Genomic DNA, 14560 nt, shown 5'->3' with positions numbered 1-14560 from the left:
TATATTTCAAATATTGATGTATTTTTTAAGTAAGTACATGTATACAGCAATAATGTACGAAAGGGTGTGCTGTATTGTGAATAGAGAAACATATTAATAGGAGCGTTGACAATGTTTTTGAAAATCATATCATCTAAAAAAATCCATTCCCACTGAACTGCTTAAAAAGAAAAGCAACGAAGCAGCTTTCGAACTCTTCCTTTTGATTTATCTTTTATGGTTTTGCTGTTTTGAATTTTGTGCTTTGTTGTGACTTTTGTGTTTGGTTAATTTGCATTCCCTCTCTTATGTGTAATTGTTTTTGTTTGTTGTGGTGGTGGGTGCTGTGTTGGTGTATCCAGGTTCATGGAGTTCAGTCACATGTACCCAACAGTATCAAAAGATACAGCTCTGTGCGCCGGTGTGCGGCCCTGTGTCGCCCGCCGTTGCCATGGTGAATGGGGACTCGTATCATGAGATTCATATCCTGCCGCCTCCTCCACCTCCGCCACCACATTCCCATCTGCCACTTTTTACTTCCTTTGGCTATAACAGGTCCCCAAATACCTCAGGAGAGCCACACAGTGGACAAGGTACAGATCCCCCTGTCTCCACTGTATTATTATTATTTTTCACAAAGCTTCAAGGAATATCTTCAATTTTCATATATTTTGTGGTCTGCATACAATTAGTAATTCCAAAAATTCCTTAAAGTTTTCTGAAATGCTTAATTTTTGTTTAAACATTACTTTTAAACTTTTGATTTCTTATAATTATTTTGGTCTTCGATTTATTTTTTTTAGATGCCAACAATGACCCAGATTTTACTAGTAAGTTCCTAGTACCAGAATGTCTCCTCTTTTATTCTCCTCTTTAAGTTTTACCGGTCTTATTATCTCGTGGTACGTTTTCCTTCTGTGATGACCACACCTAGGATTCACTTTATTTACACGGGAATGCACAGCCACTCTCACCCTCCATACTTGCAGCTCTGCAATCATCAGTCCTTGTGTCTCATTTCTTCACTGTCTCGGCTCTTCTGGTCTGTCCATTCAAATACTAACCCTGATTCTTTCAGCGAATGCGTATGAAGCGATTTTCAAGAAGCATGTGGATGTTCTTCCAGTATGTGGGACAATATAAAGTGAAATATGAACACGTCTGCTATAGAAGATCTGTAATCATTTGGCTCGCATGGAATCGGCATCATGACTCTATAGATTTCTATAGAAAGTCTATGTATCCCGTACCACGTGTGTGTGTTTGTTTATTTATTCAATTGTTTTACTTGATATCACTTCTGGCTACCAATAAGAATGTATTACTCTCAGATCCATTTAACACATTAACTTGTGTTAAAATCCATTCAGCAGAATTTTGCAGATCTAAAATGAACTGCAAAATAGTCCGATAGCAGATTCCATGTGGGTCTGGTAATGGTAAACTGAACATTACAATGTTGAATTTTGGTAAGACATTGTCTTTTTATTTTTTTTAGAGACAACATAATTATATGAACTTATAAGCACATTAATCTACACTGTATGTCTTTGGAATCCCAAATGAACTATGCTGCTGTAATGCACTGCAATTCCTCTCGTTTTTATACCTATTTACATATATAATCATATATCACTGTATATATTATATATGTTTTGCCTATGTGTATGTGTAAATCAATGCATATATATATGTATATACACATATATACAGTACATGTTTCTTTAATATATTTCATGTACCTTTGTATATACATGTTCATATGTATTTGTGTTAGATATACAGTATATATATGCGTGCTTGCCCTGTGTGCGCATTTGAGAGAGAGAGACAGGTTTATAGTCAAAGACACTTGCGGATAGAATACGGTTTAGATTCCCTCCTGCTCGACCAGTCCAGAGATCCTTCCCGGACGGGTGGTCAGGCCAGGGCACAGTTAACGATGGTTTCTGTGTTAAAGGTTCTCGCGGCTCAGACTCCAGTCCTCACGGCTCACCCACCCCAGCCGGTGGTCCCCAAGGCGGCAGCAGCGAGGAAATATGGGTGCTGCGCAAACCTGTGGCAGGTAACAAGCAGGGCTGCCCCCTTCGTCTCCACCTTCTTCTTCTCTTATAGTTCCCCCCTGCTCAGACTCCTCAGCTGCAGGCGTGTAGGCGCATCAAAAGCCTTTCATCCGTTAGCAATACGTTACATCTACTCTGTAGGAACCCATATACAGTACAGACAATGCAAACATGTGTCTGCATTATCAGTGAAGACAGCGTGGGCCCGTTTATGTTTGCAAGTATGCTAACATGTTCCATGTCCATCAGTCACCTTGTCTTTGGTTGCCATTGTTATGTAGGTTTTGTCTTTGTCACCCATACTTCAGGTGTGTTATCATATGGTACCTGATCCTTGTGTCAGTGTTCCATTCTGTGTATCCAGTCAGTGCATTGCAGTGGGGAAGTTCAGAGGTGGGTTTATGGCGGTGCGGTAAGACTGGACTGACTGTGTGTGTATCTCCTGGGGTTTGTTGTTCCAGGTGGTGACCGCAGTAGTGTGGGCAGCTCAGGCAGTGTGGCCAGTGCCCGGTCCTCCGGCAGCGGACAGAGCGCAGGCAGCAGCACTATTCTCCATGCACAGGCAGAGGGAGTCAAGGTGAGCGACCCTGACATATAAAGTGTCTTTAGAAGAATGTAGAGGAATTATGATGAAGGAATCATTATTTAAGAACAACTCTGAAACAACTGCGTTAGATATTGTTTGATTTAAGATTAGATCATGAATGAGATGAACATTTCATGACTTTTTATTATTAGAGAGATATTAGATTAGATATTAGATATTATATTCTTCCGCAGAAATTAATTAAGAGAACATTCCAAATTTTCATATTAAATCAGCATTTCTAGATGTGTTGTCTGTTGAATTCCAACAAAAACAAACCTCAGGAGTGACATAAAGTCTTCAAACAGAGATGTGAAAGCATGACAGCCTGAACACTTACATTTTCTGCAAATAAATGCAAATAGAAACAATATTTTTATTTAGAATTTGGTAGAAATATTGTTAGTAGTCCACAGAATGAAACAAAAATGATCATTTTGCCTAAACACATACAGTACCTATAAATAGTCAATTTTAAAATCAGAAAAATGGCTAAGTGGCAAAATAAAAATGGCTAAATAAAACTAAGGGTAAAAAATATATCTATAATATAGAATATAAACCAAATCTCAAATTTAAATCAAGGTTTTTATAGTTTACTAAAACTATTCCAACATTTCTGTCTACTGTAATAAAATAAAATATTGACCTAAATATTATTTGAAACAAAAATGAAAACAGTTGCCTCAGTAATAAACTGAAATAAGATTAAGCTAATGCACTACATTTATTAACTAAAAAAATATTTAAAATAAAATAAATTCAAATTATATAGCAACATAAAATGTTAACAAATATATAATAAAATGACGAGAGCAAATAAGAAAATTCCTAAAAATTGAACCAAAATTAACATAAACATAAAAATATAAAAAAAGATTCAAATTAAATAATACAATTTAACTTAAGTAAATATTTTAAATATATATTTTTAAATCTTTAATTCCAATTTTCAGTCCTTATTTTCAATTTTAGATTTTTAATTTTTGGTGTCATTAAATATTTTAGGCCTAATTTTTATGTGTATATTTTCTTGAAAAGGTTTCATTTGCACAGTCTGTAAAGATTGCCAAAATTTCACTATGGGTTGTATATGTATATATAGACGGTTTCATCTCAAGCACATGCTTGGCCCGAAGTTAACTTTCGGTCTTGTGTTTTGTTATCGGTCTGGCTAGTGACTAGAAATATAAGAATTTATTCTATATTTGATTTCTATTAATATCTTACTTGTATATTAGTTGTATTAAATTAAAACTACTCAACAGTTATAGATTCTTTGTGGAGGTCTACAGGAAGTTAAGTATGGGCCACATAGCGTTTATTTATGTTGTTGCCGCTGAAATTGTTTATAACTGTGTCTGTGTACATGTATTAGAATCTCACTGCCCTTATGGAAAAACCAGGTTGACATGCTGGTCCGCCAGTTCAAGCTGGAATGTGGGATTTCTTTAAACTGGTACCCAGCCACCAGCTTAGCTGATGTTGTCTACTATTCCTAACCAGACAGACCATAAATGATTAGCATCAACCAGTATGATACTATGCAGAGCTACCATTAAAACGCTTTTTGCTTTGTGTTCAAGCAGGAGGAACATTACAGAAGTTGTTGCTCGTGTCATAGAGAACTTGTTGCTTGTTGTAAAGCTTCATTCTTCAAGGCTAAGCATTAGAGGCTGACATGTCAGTATTGATATTTTGATTGTTTTTGTTTAATCTAATGTGCTTTGTTTATCCTGTAGCTTCTGGCCACAGTTTTGTCCCAGTCTGCCAAAGCTAAAGAACACCTGCTGGAGCAGACCAAGTCTCTGGAACATCCTCCAGCCTCTACCAACAAAGGTTCGTGGGAATTTCAAACATCCTTTCTAAAGGGACCTCTTTGCCTGTTTCATCTCTTCCAAAATGTTCTATCGTTCCTTAACAAATTAGAGACTTGGCTACTTTTTCTGTGCCAGATGGTTGCACTAATAGCTGTGGGTGGGATCATCGCAGAGATCTGATTGGCTAAGAGGGCTTGTTGGTTGGAAGGATAGGTTGCGCAATGGCGATGCTTCAATGTGTATGAATGATCTCATGGCTCTTCTAGGACCCTCCTCACGTAGTCAGAGTTTGTCAAGCTGTCCGCTTCACGAGCAGCCGTATGGAGAGGCGGCGTCCCAGAGGAAAGGGGAGGCGCAGTCCGAGGGGAAGGTAGGGAGACTCTAAACTCAGATCTGATCACGCTGTCCTCCTACATCACGCTCAAACAAACAGACGCAATCTCACGCACGCATTACCACGCACATACATGCACCTCCACCTGCACGTCCAGGATGCTTCCCCAGCACTTCCTCTCACAGCTGGCCTCATCGGTGTTGCGAGCGCTGGGTTGTAGTCAGGACACGGTGAGTGGGTTTCTCCACAGGTTTCCTTGCACGCTGTCCACACCTCCGGGCTTCTATCGGCTGCTGTATCTGCTACAGCCATTTAATATTGATCATCTTTGACCATTTTGAATCATGCATCAAATTTTCTTTGCTGCATTTCAAAAGTCCATTTCAGTCTTTGCTTTATTTGCAGTAATTTTCACCTTTAGTTTCTTTTCAGAGTGTACCCAGGAATGTAGATTTGAGTGTGGAGTGTATTTTAGAGGATGGGAGGATTTCGGGTTTGGGTGGGAGGATTTTCCACATTTTAAATTGCAGAATTGGAGAAATAATGAAATGGCCGAAGTTGTGGTCGAAAGGTGAAACAACACCGCAATTTAATTGATGCTGTCTAGGTGGTAATTGTTTGTTCATTTATCAGCCTATAAATTAAATTTGTACGTGGCTGTACAAATATATACAGTATCTAGCCAATCTGTACTGCTTTTAATGTCATTTTTGTGACTCAAATACATCTAGGATAGATCAGACTCAGATTTCCTTACATTTACATTAAGATCATTTACGACCTGTTCAGTGAGTCCCTATGTTTAGTCGCATAACAGAGGAATGTAGCTGCCATATTTTTCCCAGCAGGGCTTTGGAGCTGCTGAGTAGAGCTGCTTCATGCTGGACTTTTGGTTTTATGAACCATCTGTTTGAAAAAAGCCATGTTTTTTCTGCTGCCTACCTCCTTTTTACTCCTACACAGAATTACAATACATTTTTCCACCCCCGGAAAAATGTCTTTGCAATGCAAATATAGGTAGCATAACTTTGATGTTTGTCTAGAAAAACATTTACTGTGATAAAAAGTAGCCATCATTTAACCAAAGACATTTATGCCATAGGCTTTACATACACAAGAAACTTTAGGTATCACTTTATCCTGAAGCTGCATAATCATTCCTATGCATTGCCCATTGGGTCAACCAGCAGTTGGCTAGATGATCTGTGGCAGGTTTTAACTCACTAAACTTTAGTGTAGCACATCAATCAAACAATCAAAGTTTGCTGGCCTGGCCTCTATCTCAATATCCCTCAGCCACAAGATCCAAACAGTGATAGACTGCCACCTATCTTTTCTTCTAGAACTCAGAGGCTGTTATCCAATGGTTGAGTGAATTTCAACTGCAGGTCTACGCTCCAAACTTCATCAGCGCTGGCTATGACATTCCTACCATTAGCCGAATGACCCCAGAGGTAAGAGTTGTGTGCCCCCACCTGACCCCTTAAAGCCACCCTGAATTGTTACACTTCTCCCTAAAATAAACACACCCACCCAAACCACTGGAAACAAACTCTGCTTCAGTTTTGAATTAAAATGGCTTGCGATGAGTCAAGAGCACAAGAAGTGTTGCGTGTGGCTTTCAAAGGCATGATGGTAGTTTGTTTTTGATCATGAAAATATATGAATGTCACTGTGATGACTGTCATGTAGTGGTCTGCATAGATGTTGTGCTACAAATCTGTTTGTTTGTTCCCGGTATCTTATGTTCCGGGAGTATTAAGAAGCTGGGTTACAAAATGTATTCACAGTAACAGAGACTTGGTGATCCAGATAGTAACTTTCAATGTCTGCCGTTTTGATTAACGCTCATGCAGTTATGAGCTGTGTAGTTCTGTGCATATGAATAAAATAGCCGCTATTAATGGATAGTGATTGTAATGACTTATAAAACAAAATGACTGCTAATACTTACTTTTGGAAAATAAATAACAGATCTATTACTGATGGTTTCGGAAAATTCCTGACTTTTCTTTACCCTAATTATATTAAACCACTGGCCTTAGGCAGGTTTTTTTTTTGTTTGGACACACTGAGCGTATTGAGCAGGATGGGTTTGAATTAGCTATGTTTCAGGGTACTCTGAAAAGACTTCTTTTTCTCACTTGCCACTGTTTTTTTTTTTTTTTTCATGTTAATTTTCCCATTTTTTGCCATTTTGCATCGTCCTATAACATCCTGAAGCTTTTTTGCAGTGTTCTGATATGTTTTATTGTATGTTTATCTTGTCATGTGTATAACCAATAATGAATTTTATACTGTATGTAATGTTCATGTTGTAAGTGTATGAGGGTCTTAAGGTGCCTGAATATGATTGACTATGAATCTGATGGTTGGTGGGGCTGCTATATGTATTCTCAGGATTTAACAGCCATTGGAGTGACTAAACCAGGACATCGAAAGAAGATAAGTTCAGAGATAAACAAACTTAGCATCAATGAGTGGCTGCCTGAGCAAAAACCGGTGAGTACACAAACAGCGAAAAATGTACACACATTGAAACTTTATTTTTTATTTCCTTTTATTTGCATTTAATGTACAGGCAAATCTTGGAGAGTGGTTAGCAATGATTGGTCTGAGCCAGTACCATCAAGTGCTAGTCCAAAATGGATACGAGAACATTGACTTTATCACTGACATCACATGGGAGGACCTGCAGGAAATTGGAATTACAAAGCTTGGTGAGACATTTAGGTTCAAATCCAGACAAAACTATTTGAATAACTTTTAATAAAATGTTATATGTTGTAATGCTGTGATTACTTTGTCTGTAATCTTGCTTAGGACACCAAAAGAAGCTTATGCTGGCAGTGAAAAAACTTGCAGAGATCCAGAAGGCCTCAGAGGGTCGCAACACGTTGCACAAAAAGTCACCAGCTGCTCAAGAGGTGATGGTCATTGAGAGTCCACCCCATGACAGCGGCGAGTGTATGTCTCCTAAAATGAGCACGTTCCAGGACAGTGAACTGAGTGGAGAGTTACAAGCCGCTCTTACTCGCCCTGCTGATTTGCAAGATGGCCCAGAGGTCAGAACCAACAGCGCCCCGAGTGCACAGCAGCGTGCCCGCAGTCTGCATGAGAACAGCATAAACAAGAGCAGAGACTCAGAGGAGCATAGCGGGCCACCCAGAAAAGAGGCACGTACCATGCGTCAGAGCAGCCAAGGGGGCCAAAGAAATGTCTCATCAGCGCAACCGAAACCCCGCCAGTCTTATCCCCAAGGTTCAGTACCACCCTATACCCCACCGCAAACCCCCACCAAAACAAAACCCCCCACTTCACAGACTGTTGCTACCACACAGGGTAAACCAAAACCTGGTCCACAGGTGCTCCAGCAGACAGAAAAGACATCATCCCGTTCTCACCCACAATCCTCCAATCAAAGGTCCCACCAATCTGCCCAGCTGGTGGGAACTGTAGAGGCCACACCCCCAGGACCTGTCTCAGTGCCACTCCTGTGCCTGCCACCAGAGGGCGATGAAGCTTGTGATGAGCATGGGCAGCCAAAAAAACGTGCCCATAGTTTGAATCGCCACGCTGTGTCCGATGGTGAGCAAGAACGTGATGAGCTAAATGTGCCGGATTCAGGAGGAAAGTATGCCACGGTGCAGCACCGGGTGGGACGGAGCAACTCAATGAAAGGGCAGGCGGACAAGAATGTCAACCGAAGCCAGTCCTTCGCACTCAGACAGAAGAAAAAAGGCCCACCTCCACCTCCTCCCAAACGCTCAAGTTCGGCCATCTCAAGCTCCAGCAGTAATCTGACAGAAGTGCCCAAGGAGACAAGTAGCGGACCTTTACTGGAGGTTCCCTACCAACCACAAAGACGTGCTAGTGATCTCGGTGGCACTGTGGATACGGGCAGTGCGGGTAGTGTGAGGAGCATTGCGGCCATGTTGGAAATGTCCTCCATTGGTGGGGGTACCAAAGGCCTGGCTTTGCAGAAATCTACAGGTCACTATCTGCAGGTAATATCTTTTGGATAAAAGCATTTTTTACTTTTTTAACTTGGTTTAAATTTGGTTAAACATACGTTGCTTCTCTACAGGTGGGTGGCACTGGAGGAAAGCAGCGAGATGCCATTGGATTGGATGGTGAAGTAGTGAATCGCCGCAGAACTATTAGTGGCCCTGTTACCGAGTTGGTAGCAGCGGCCAAGCGAGGATCACATCCCAGGCCAGAGCCAGTCCAGCATAGGTCGCTTACTGAAACCCAACCAAGCTCCAGTGAGAGCTCAGCAGAAAACCTTGCATTTGCTGAGGATGGAAACCTCACCATCAAACAAAGACCCAGGCAGGGCAAGGATGAGACCGAGGAGGTTCCAGACACGCAATACTCAGCACCCCAGGAGCAGATTTCACGTGTGGATGCCACAGCCTCGTTGAAAAGGGAAGTCCAGAGCACCAAGCAACAACCAAATGGCACCAAGTTTCACCTTACAGAGTCAAATACAGTTAAGCGCCGCCCCAAGAGCAAAGACAAAGAAGGAGAGGAACTTCAAGATGGACAGATGCCTGTACCCTATGAGAATGGGACTGGCACCATTAAGAGGCGTCCTGTGTCCGAGACAACTGTTTCAGAGCAGCCCAGACCACAGGAACATCCTGAAAACTCGCCTCGTCGGGATAGTGCAGACCTGGACGGCAACGTCACTGACACTGCCCCGCGCAAGACTGTCAAACCCCCGGTGTCTCCCAAGCCCGTTCTGGCCCAGCACATGAAGAAACAAGGACCACCGGCTGCCATCACCAAGAAAGCCCCATTTCCCGGGCCCACCGGGGCACCTGGCAGCCCAGGTACTACACAGTGCGGCCCATTCACTTGCCCTGTCTTTACACAATTATGTGAGTATCCGAAAAAAACTTGTAGCGATTTGACCATGTCGGATCAAAGTCCGCTCAGTCAGTCTCTGTTCCCATCTCTTTTCTCTCTATGTGCAGTTGAAGGAAAGAAAGTACCTCCTCCGGTTTCACCGAAACCTACGCCGCCTCCTACGGCTCCCAAACCATCCAAAATTGTTCTGCATTCTTTGAATGCAACACCTAACCCCGCTCCCACACCCCCTCCAACCAAGCCCACAGTCACCAGAGTGGCCAGCACAGCTTCTGGCCAGACCAACAACCCTGTCAAGGCTACAACCCCACCGGCCCAGAGCCCTCACACACCCCAGACTGCACATACCCCACAGACACCCCTGACACCCCAAACCCCACAGACGCCCCAAACTCCCCAGACACCAGGTCCTCCTACACCAATCCCCACACCTCCACCTGTAAAACCCCCTCGCTCTTCAATCAGTGGAGTGTCCATGGACAATTCAGCTGTATCAGGATTTGTGGCTGGGGTGATGACAGCAGATGCGGTGCATCAGAAGATAGAGGAGACCAATGCCTCACTGGCTGCGGCTCTGCAGGCCGTGGAGGAGAAGATCAAGGAGGATGGACGGAAAGAGTGAGTGTCACAAGCTTTGAAACATTTACAACATTTACAAACCAGGGTTTAAAATTAACACCGCTGCAAAGTTTTTGTGCAATATATGCACAGATTTAGTGCATATACTCAACTCATGAGTCAACATGAATATTAAAAATAGCCAAATTCAACAGCACCTGCACATTACTGGCTTACTTCAACACAACCAACACTAGGCAACAAATAAAGGTTTGTTTGTTTAATGTGAAGTAAATAGTGCAGACCCCAAAAAACAATGATGTGGGACAACTAACCCTAGTTATATACTGTATACCTTTTTTGGCAGACCCTGCATTATCCTGTTTGTCTATATGTAGTTTTTGTTTGAGGTGATGTTTGTTTTTTTATTTGTGCACCTAAAATGTATTTTAAGTGCATAGAGAATCCACTGTCAGTTTTGAATAATACAATATACAGATTTTATACCTATAAATATAAATAAACTGTGACTTTTTTATACGATCATCTTTACAGATTAATACAATATTTGCTATTTTTGAAGCCTAAATACAATTAGCAGAAGTAAAATGCTAACATGATGCTCTAAACAGACTACACCACAGTCTGTCAATATCAACCTCACCACCACCAAGCCTCCGACAACTTTTTCAAACTTTATTAAAAACGTGTTCCCTGGTAAGTAATTACTCTGTGAATGAATCCCCATCCAGGTTTTAGCAGATTTGTGCCCCTGTTGGATTATTTGTGAGATTTATATGCGTGATGACGTCAAACGTCCCCGCCAAAGGATGTAGTCGCTTTTAGCAACTTGTTAGCACCCGCCGTTTGTAAGACACAATAAAGTTTTAAGAATCACGAGCGAGTTATAACTGGTGTGTTTAATGTCATTGAATAAAACGTAAAAATATTAAGAGGTTTTGTTCATCGCAAACCTTAGTTTAGGCATTTAACAAACAAAACAAATTTGACTTTGGGGCTATGGACCTGGAAGCGCTAAAATGCTTCAGGGTTTGGCCTACAAAAATACGTCATCTCTGCAGTTCTCTATTATTAAATGTGCTTGAACTGCTGCATGTATGTGCTGTTATTCCTATATTTACTGTAAATATGTGTTTATGATTCACAGCTCAATGGGTGAAAACAAGAGCACAGTGAGCATACTAGACGACATCGGCAGCATGTTCGATGACCTGGCCGATCAGCTGGATGCCATGTTGGAGTGAAGAGCACAGCCTGTGTCTCTGTGACACAACCTCAGGGCCCCGGGAGAGCACAAGGGCACAATGACCAACCACAAACTCCTTTTCCTGCTCCTCATCCTATGCTCCTCTCATCTCTTATTTTCCCAGCTCCTTTCCCTTCGTTGTAAAACACCTATCTCTCCTCTCTTCCCCCCGAGTTGGTTTGCACAAACCCTAGCTGATGTACCTCAGGACAGGGCAGAAGGCCATCCAGGGCTTTAGACGTCCAAGACAGAGCAGCGGTGGAGAGGCAGAGGCTGGGTTTTAAAACTCAACTGTCTGTTCTTTTCTATTCAGAGTCCTTGGAATATCTCAATCTACCACGAGCAATGACTAGTAAAATAATATGAAAACAATAATAACTGTATATGAAAAAATAGTATGGTATGTGTACATTGTAAGCATGAGGAAAGTTTGTATCTATATAGAAAAAAATCTCATAGAGAGAGTCATGCATTAGTGCAGTTCTATAAATATATATATATAAATATAAATATTTTATGTTTTTATTTCATGTTCAATGGTACATACAGTGTTGAAACATTAAGAAATCTATAAACTTTGAGGACAGATATGTGGATTTTTTTAAAAATATAATGGAGATTAAAAAATAATAATACTTATAATAAGGCTGGCATAAACATCCTGTATGTTTGGCTGTGTTGTATGTAGTGACTGAAGCGGCTGTTAGACCCCCTGCTCTGTGCTTGCTCTCTCTGGGCTGTGCTGTGACCCTTTCCCATTTTTCTTTCTGCCTGTGTGAACTCATACATTCCTGTTCCCGCACAGCCGTTCCGCTTTACCTCCCCTCTCTCTCCTCATTCAGTCATCATGTGCAGTGTCCCGTGTGCCTTAATGTTAAAGGTGACCTCAGTGCTGCTAACACACAAGCAAACATAGCTCGAGCCGAGGCGGGCCCGTGTCTGTGTGAGAGGAGTTGACTTGAAGCCAGTGGGATGGGCCTGTATGCTCTGATATTGCGGGTAGAAATGACCTCATCTTTGGACACCTTCATACCTCGGCCACCTGGTGCAGGGCAGTACAGGCTTTTGTAGACCGGTGGCCTCAAAGTTACTGAAAAGAAACGTTCTTCAGTCGAGGTCCAGTGAACAAAGAGGGCTTTTAGAAGGTGGGACATTAGAGAAAGCACAAAATGAGAAAGTGTAAAAATGTGTGAACGTGAGTGATTGTGCAGAGCAAAAGTGCCATTGTATTGAATTTGGGCAATTCCATGCAAATGTCAAGCTTAAAATGACAAAATCAAGTCTTTACCAAAGGGTAAAAGGGTATTATTGCTTCTGGTTTGTACATTTAAATTCAAAGAAAATCTACAGAGTACGATGTCTCTCAAAATTGTGCAACCTAAAATAGAAAACTTGTGCAAAGACTGATATTTTTCTGATGTCTGGAAAATATGTCATCTGGGTTTTAGTAAAATATATAAACAGATGGTTTAATATATTGGTAATGAATACATTTTGTCAAAATTTATATTGCAAATCTTCACTGAAAATGGCACATCCATAACGCTGGAATTGTCCATTTCATAATGGCTGCGATTTGATCATAGACAAAAGACTGCGATATTGCTTTTATACAACAGTTCTGTAAACAATACTTTATTATTGATTTACATATTAGATGAAATTTGGCCAGTTGGTTTGGATATTTTTCTGCACCAAAGTCAAGGCATCGGGAAACACTTTTGGGGATGAGGACTGTTGCATAAAACAGGAATATGATAGAAAAATGCATGAAAGTGTTAAGGATTTTGCAAAGGCTGTGCTCAGCATTTTATCCTACCCGTGGGATCTTTGCGTAAGGGTCTGTGTGCTTGGACAGGTGTAGTTCCATTGGAAGCCTGCATGCAGTCTGACGTCAGCACATTGCTCAGTGGCTGTTTAAGGGTGTGAATGTACCACGGTGTGCCTGCTTTGTATTGCATTCCCCCGGTATCGTTCAGACTAACATTTCCTTAATGACCAAAGCAAGAAAATGAGTCTAAGACGCAACTAAGCTTGGGTATGTTATCCATCACTTATTCTAAAAACAGCAGTACAGTATCTAGGCTAAACAAAGTCAGAGAATCCCATTAACGTAGATGGACTTATTGAGGGTAGACTAAACATTGCGTTTTTAGTCTGGAGAACATTAAATGTTTGGTCTCTGTGGACATGCACCATGATTTTGTTACCATGCTCTTTATTGTTATGACAGCACTGGTCACAACCATTTCACTCGCAAGTCTCTCTGAATGTCATTATCTCATTGCCAGCGAAATCACAGTTTCTCAGTATTCTGCTAACCATCTTTAATGTTGCCATGACAATCTGCAAAAATGTAAATGATGGTCCTGTAATGGTTTGCGGAATTAAAGAATGAGAAAGGGCCCAAAAGGGAGACGCAAACGATTTGAAGAAAAACGGCAGCGTCTGGGACCCATACACCTGCAGTAGCTACACATGCTTAATCCCTTCAGAAAGATTTGTTTTTGTAATATTTAAGTTATGAACAGAAGTTATTATAGATGTTTTCAAGTATTTAATGATGCGGCATCAAATATGAAATGATGAAACTGCAAATATTTAAGATAAGAGTTTAAAGTGTCTTCTGGACTCAAAGTGTTTAAATGAATTGTAAATGGTCATTTTAGAACTCTTTTTTTTTAAGATAGCTTTTTGTGACAAGTTTTTGACTGCCATGTCTTCAGATGAAATGAGTTGTATATTATGCAATGTTGTTTTTTTAAACATGTATGTGCCTTGCGTTATTCTTTTCATTTTGTCCTGAAGTCTCATGTGTTTAAATGCTGTCTAGATGAGATGTGGTCTCTCAGCTTTGTCCACCAGATGTTCACAATTATATTCTTCTTTTTTGTTGTTGTGGTCTGCTCCGTGGACAGAGCGCAGATGTCAGGCATGGCTTTTATAAAAGCTTTATCAAGCCCACTGCTTCAAAGGACTGGGTCTGTATCCAGTGTTAACAACCTGTCCTTTTCTTCTGTTGTATATAGCTGGATGTTTGTTACCATGAACTTGATTTCTTCACATTTCTCATTCCCAGTC

General features: G+C 41.0%; 1 protein-coding gene across 18 annotated transcripts in view; it reads left to right on the top strand.

Moving 5' to 3' along the window:
* caskin1 (CASK interacting protein 1) overlaps window positions 1-14559 on the top strand; it is an 82731-nt gene extending 68172 nt beyond the window's left edge. For 5 of the 18 annotated variants that reach the window (XM_057345060.1, XM_057345062.1, XM_057345063.1 and 2 more), the window contains 12 exons: window positions 342-572; window positions 783-809; window positions 1940-2044; window positions 2504-2619; window positions 4371-4467; window positions 4715-4818; window positions 6126-6236; window positions 7183-7284; window positions 7364-7502; window positions 7606-8789; window positions 8870-10272; window positions 11381-14559. In XM_057345060.1, the coding sequence (XP_057201043.1) occupies window positions 342-572; window positions 783-809; window positions 1940-2044; window positions 2504-2619; window positions 4371-4467; window positions 4715-4818; window positions 6126-6236; window positions 7183-7284; window positions 7364-7502; window positions 7606-8789; window positions 8870-10272; window positions 11381-11477 (3716 nt within the window). In that variant the 3' untranslated portion in view covers window positions 11478-14559. The remainder of the gene's footprint in view (window positions 1-341; window positions 573-782; window positions 810-1939; window positions 2045-2503; window positions 2620-4370; window positions 4468-4714; window positions 4819-6125; window positions 6237-7182; window positions 7285-7363; window positions 7503-7605; window positions 8790-8869; window positions 10273-11380) is intronic. The other 13 variants (XM_057345066.1, XM_057345069.1, XM_057345065.1 and 10 more) reach the window with 9 other exon arrangements.
* The last annotated feature ends 1 nt before the right edge of the window (window position 14560 follows it).

The sequence above is a fragment of the Triplophysa rosa genome, linkage group LG11, assembly GCF_024868665.1.
Source record: "Triplophysa rosa linkage group LG11, Trosa_1v2, whole genome shotgun sequence".
NCBI lineage: Eukaryota > Metazoa > Chordata > Actinopteri > Cypriniformes > Nemacheilidae > Triplophysa > Triplophysa rosa.
Note: the sequence above shows the minus strand (reverse complement) of the source record. Positions and strands in the feature narration are given on the sequence as shown.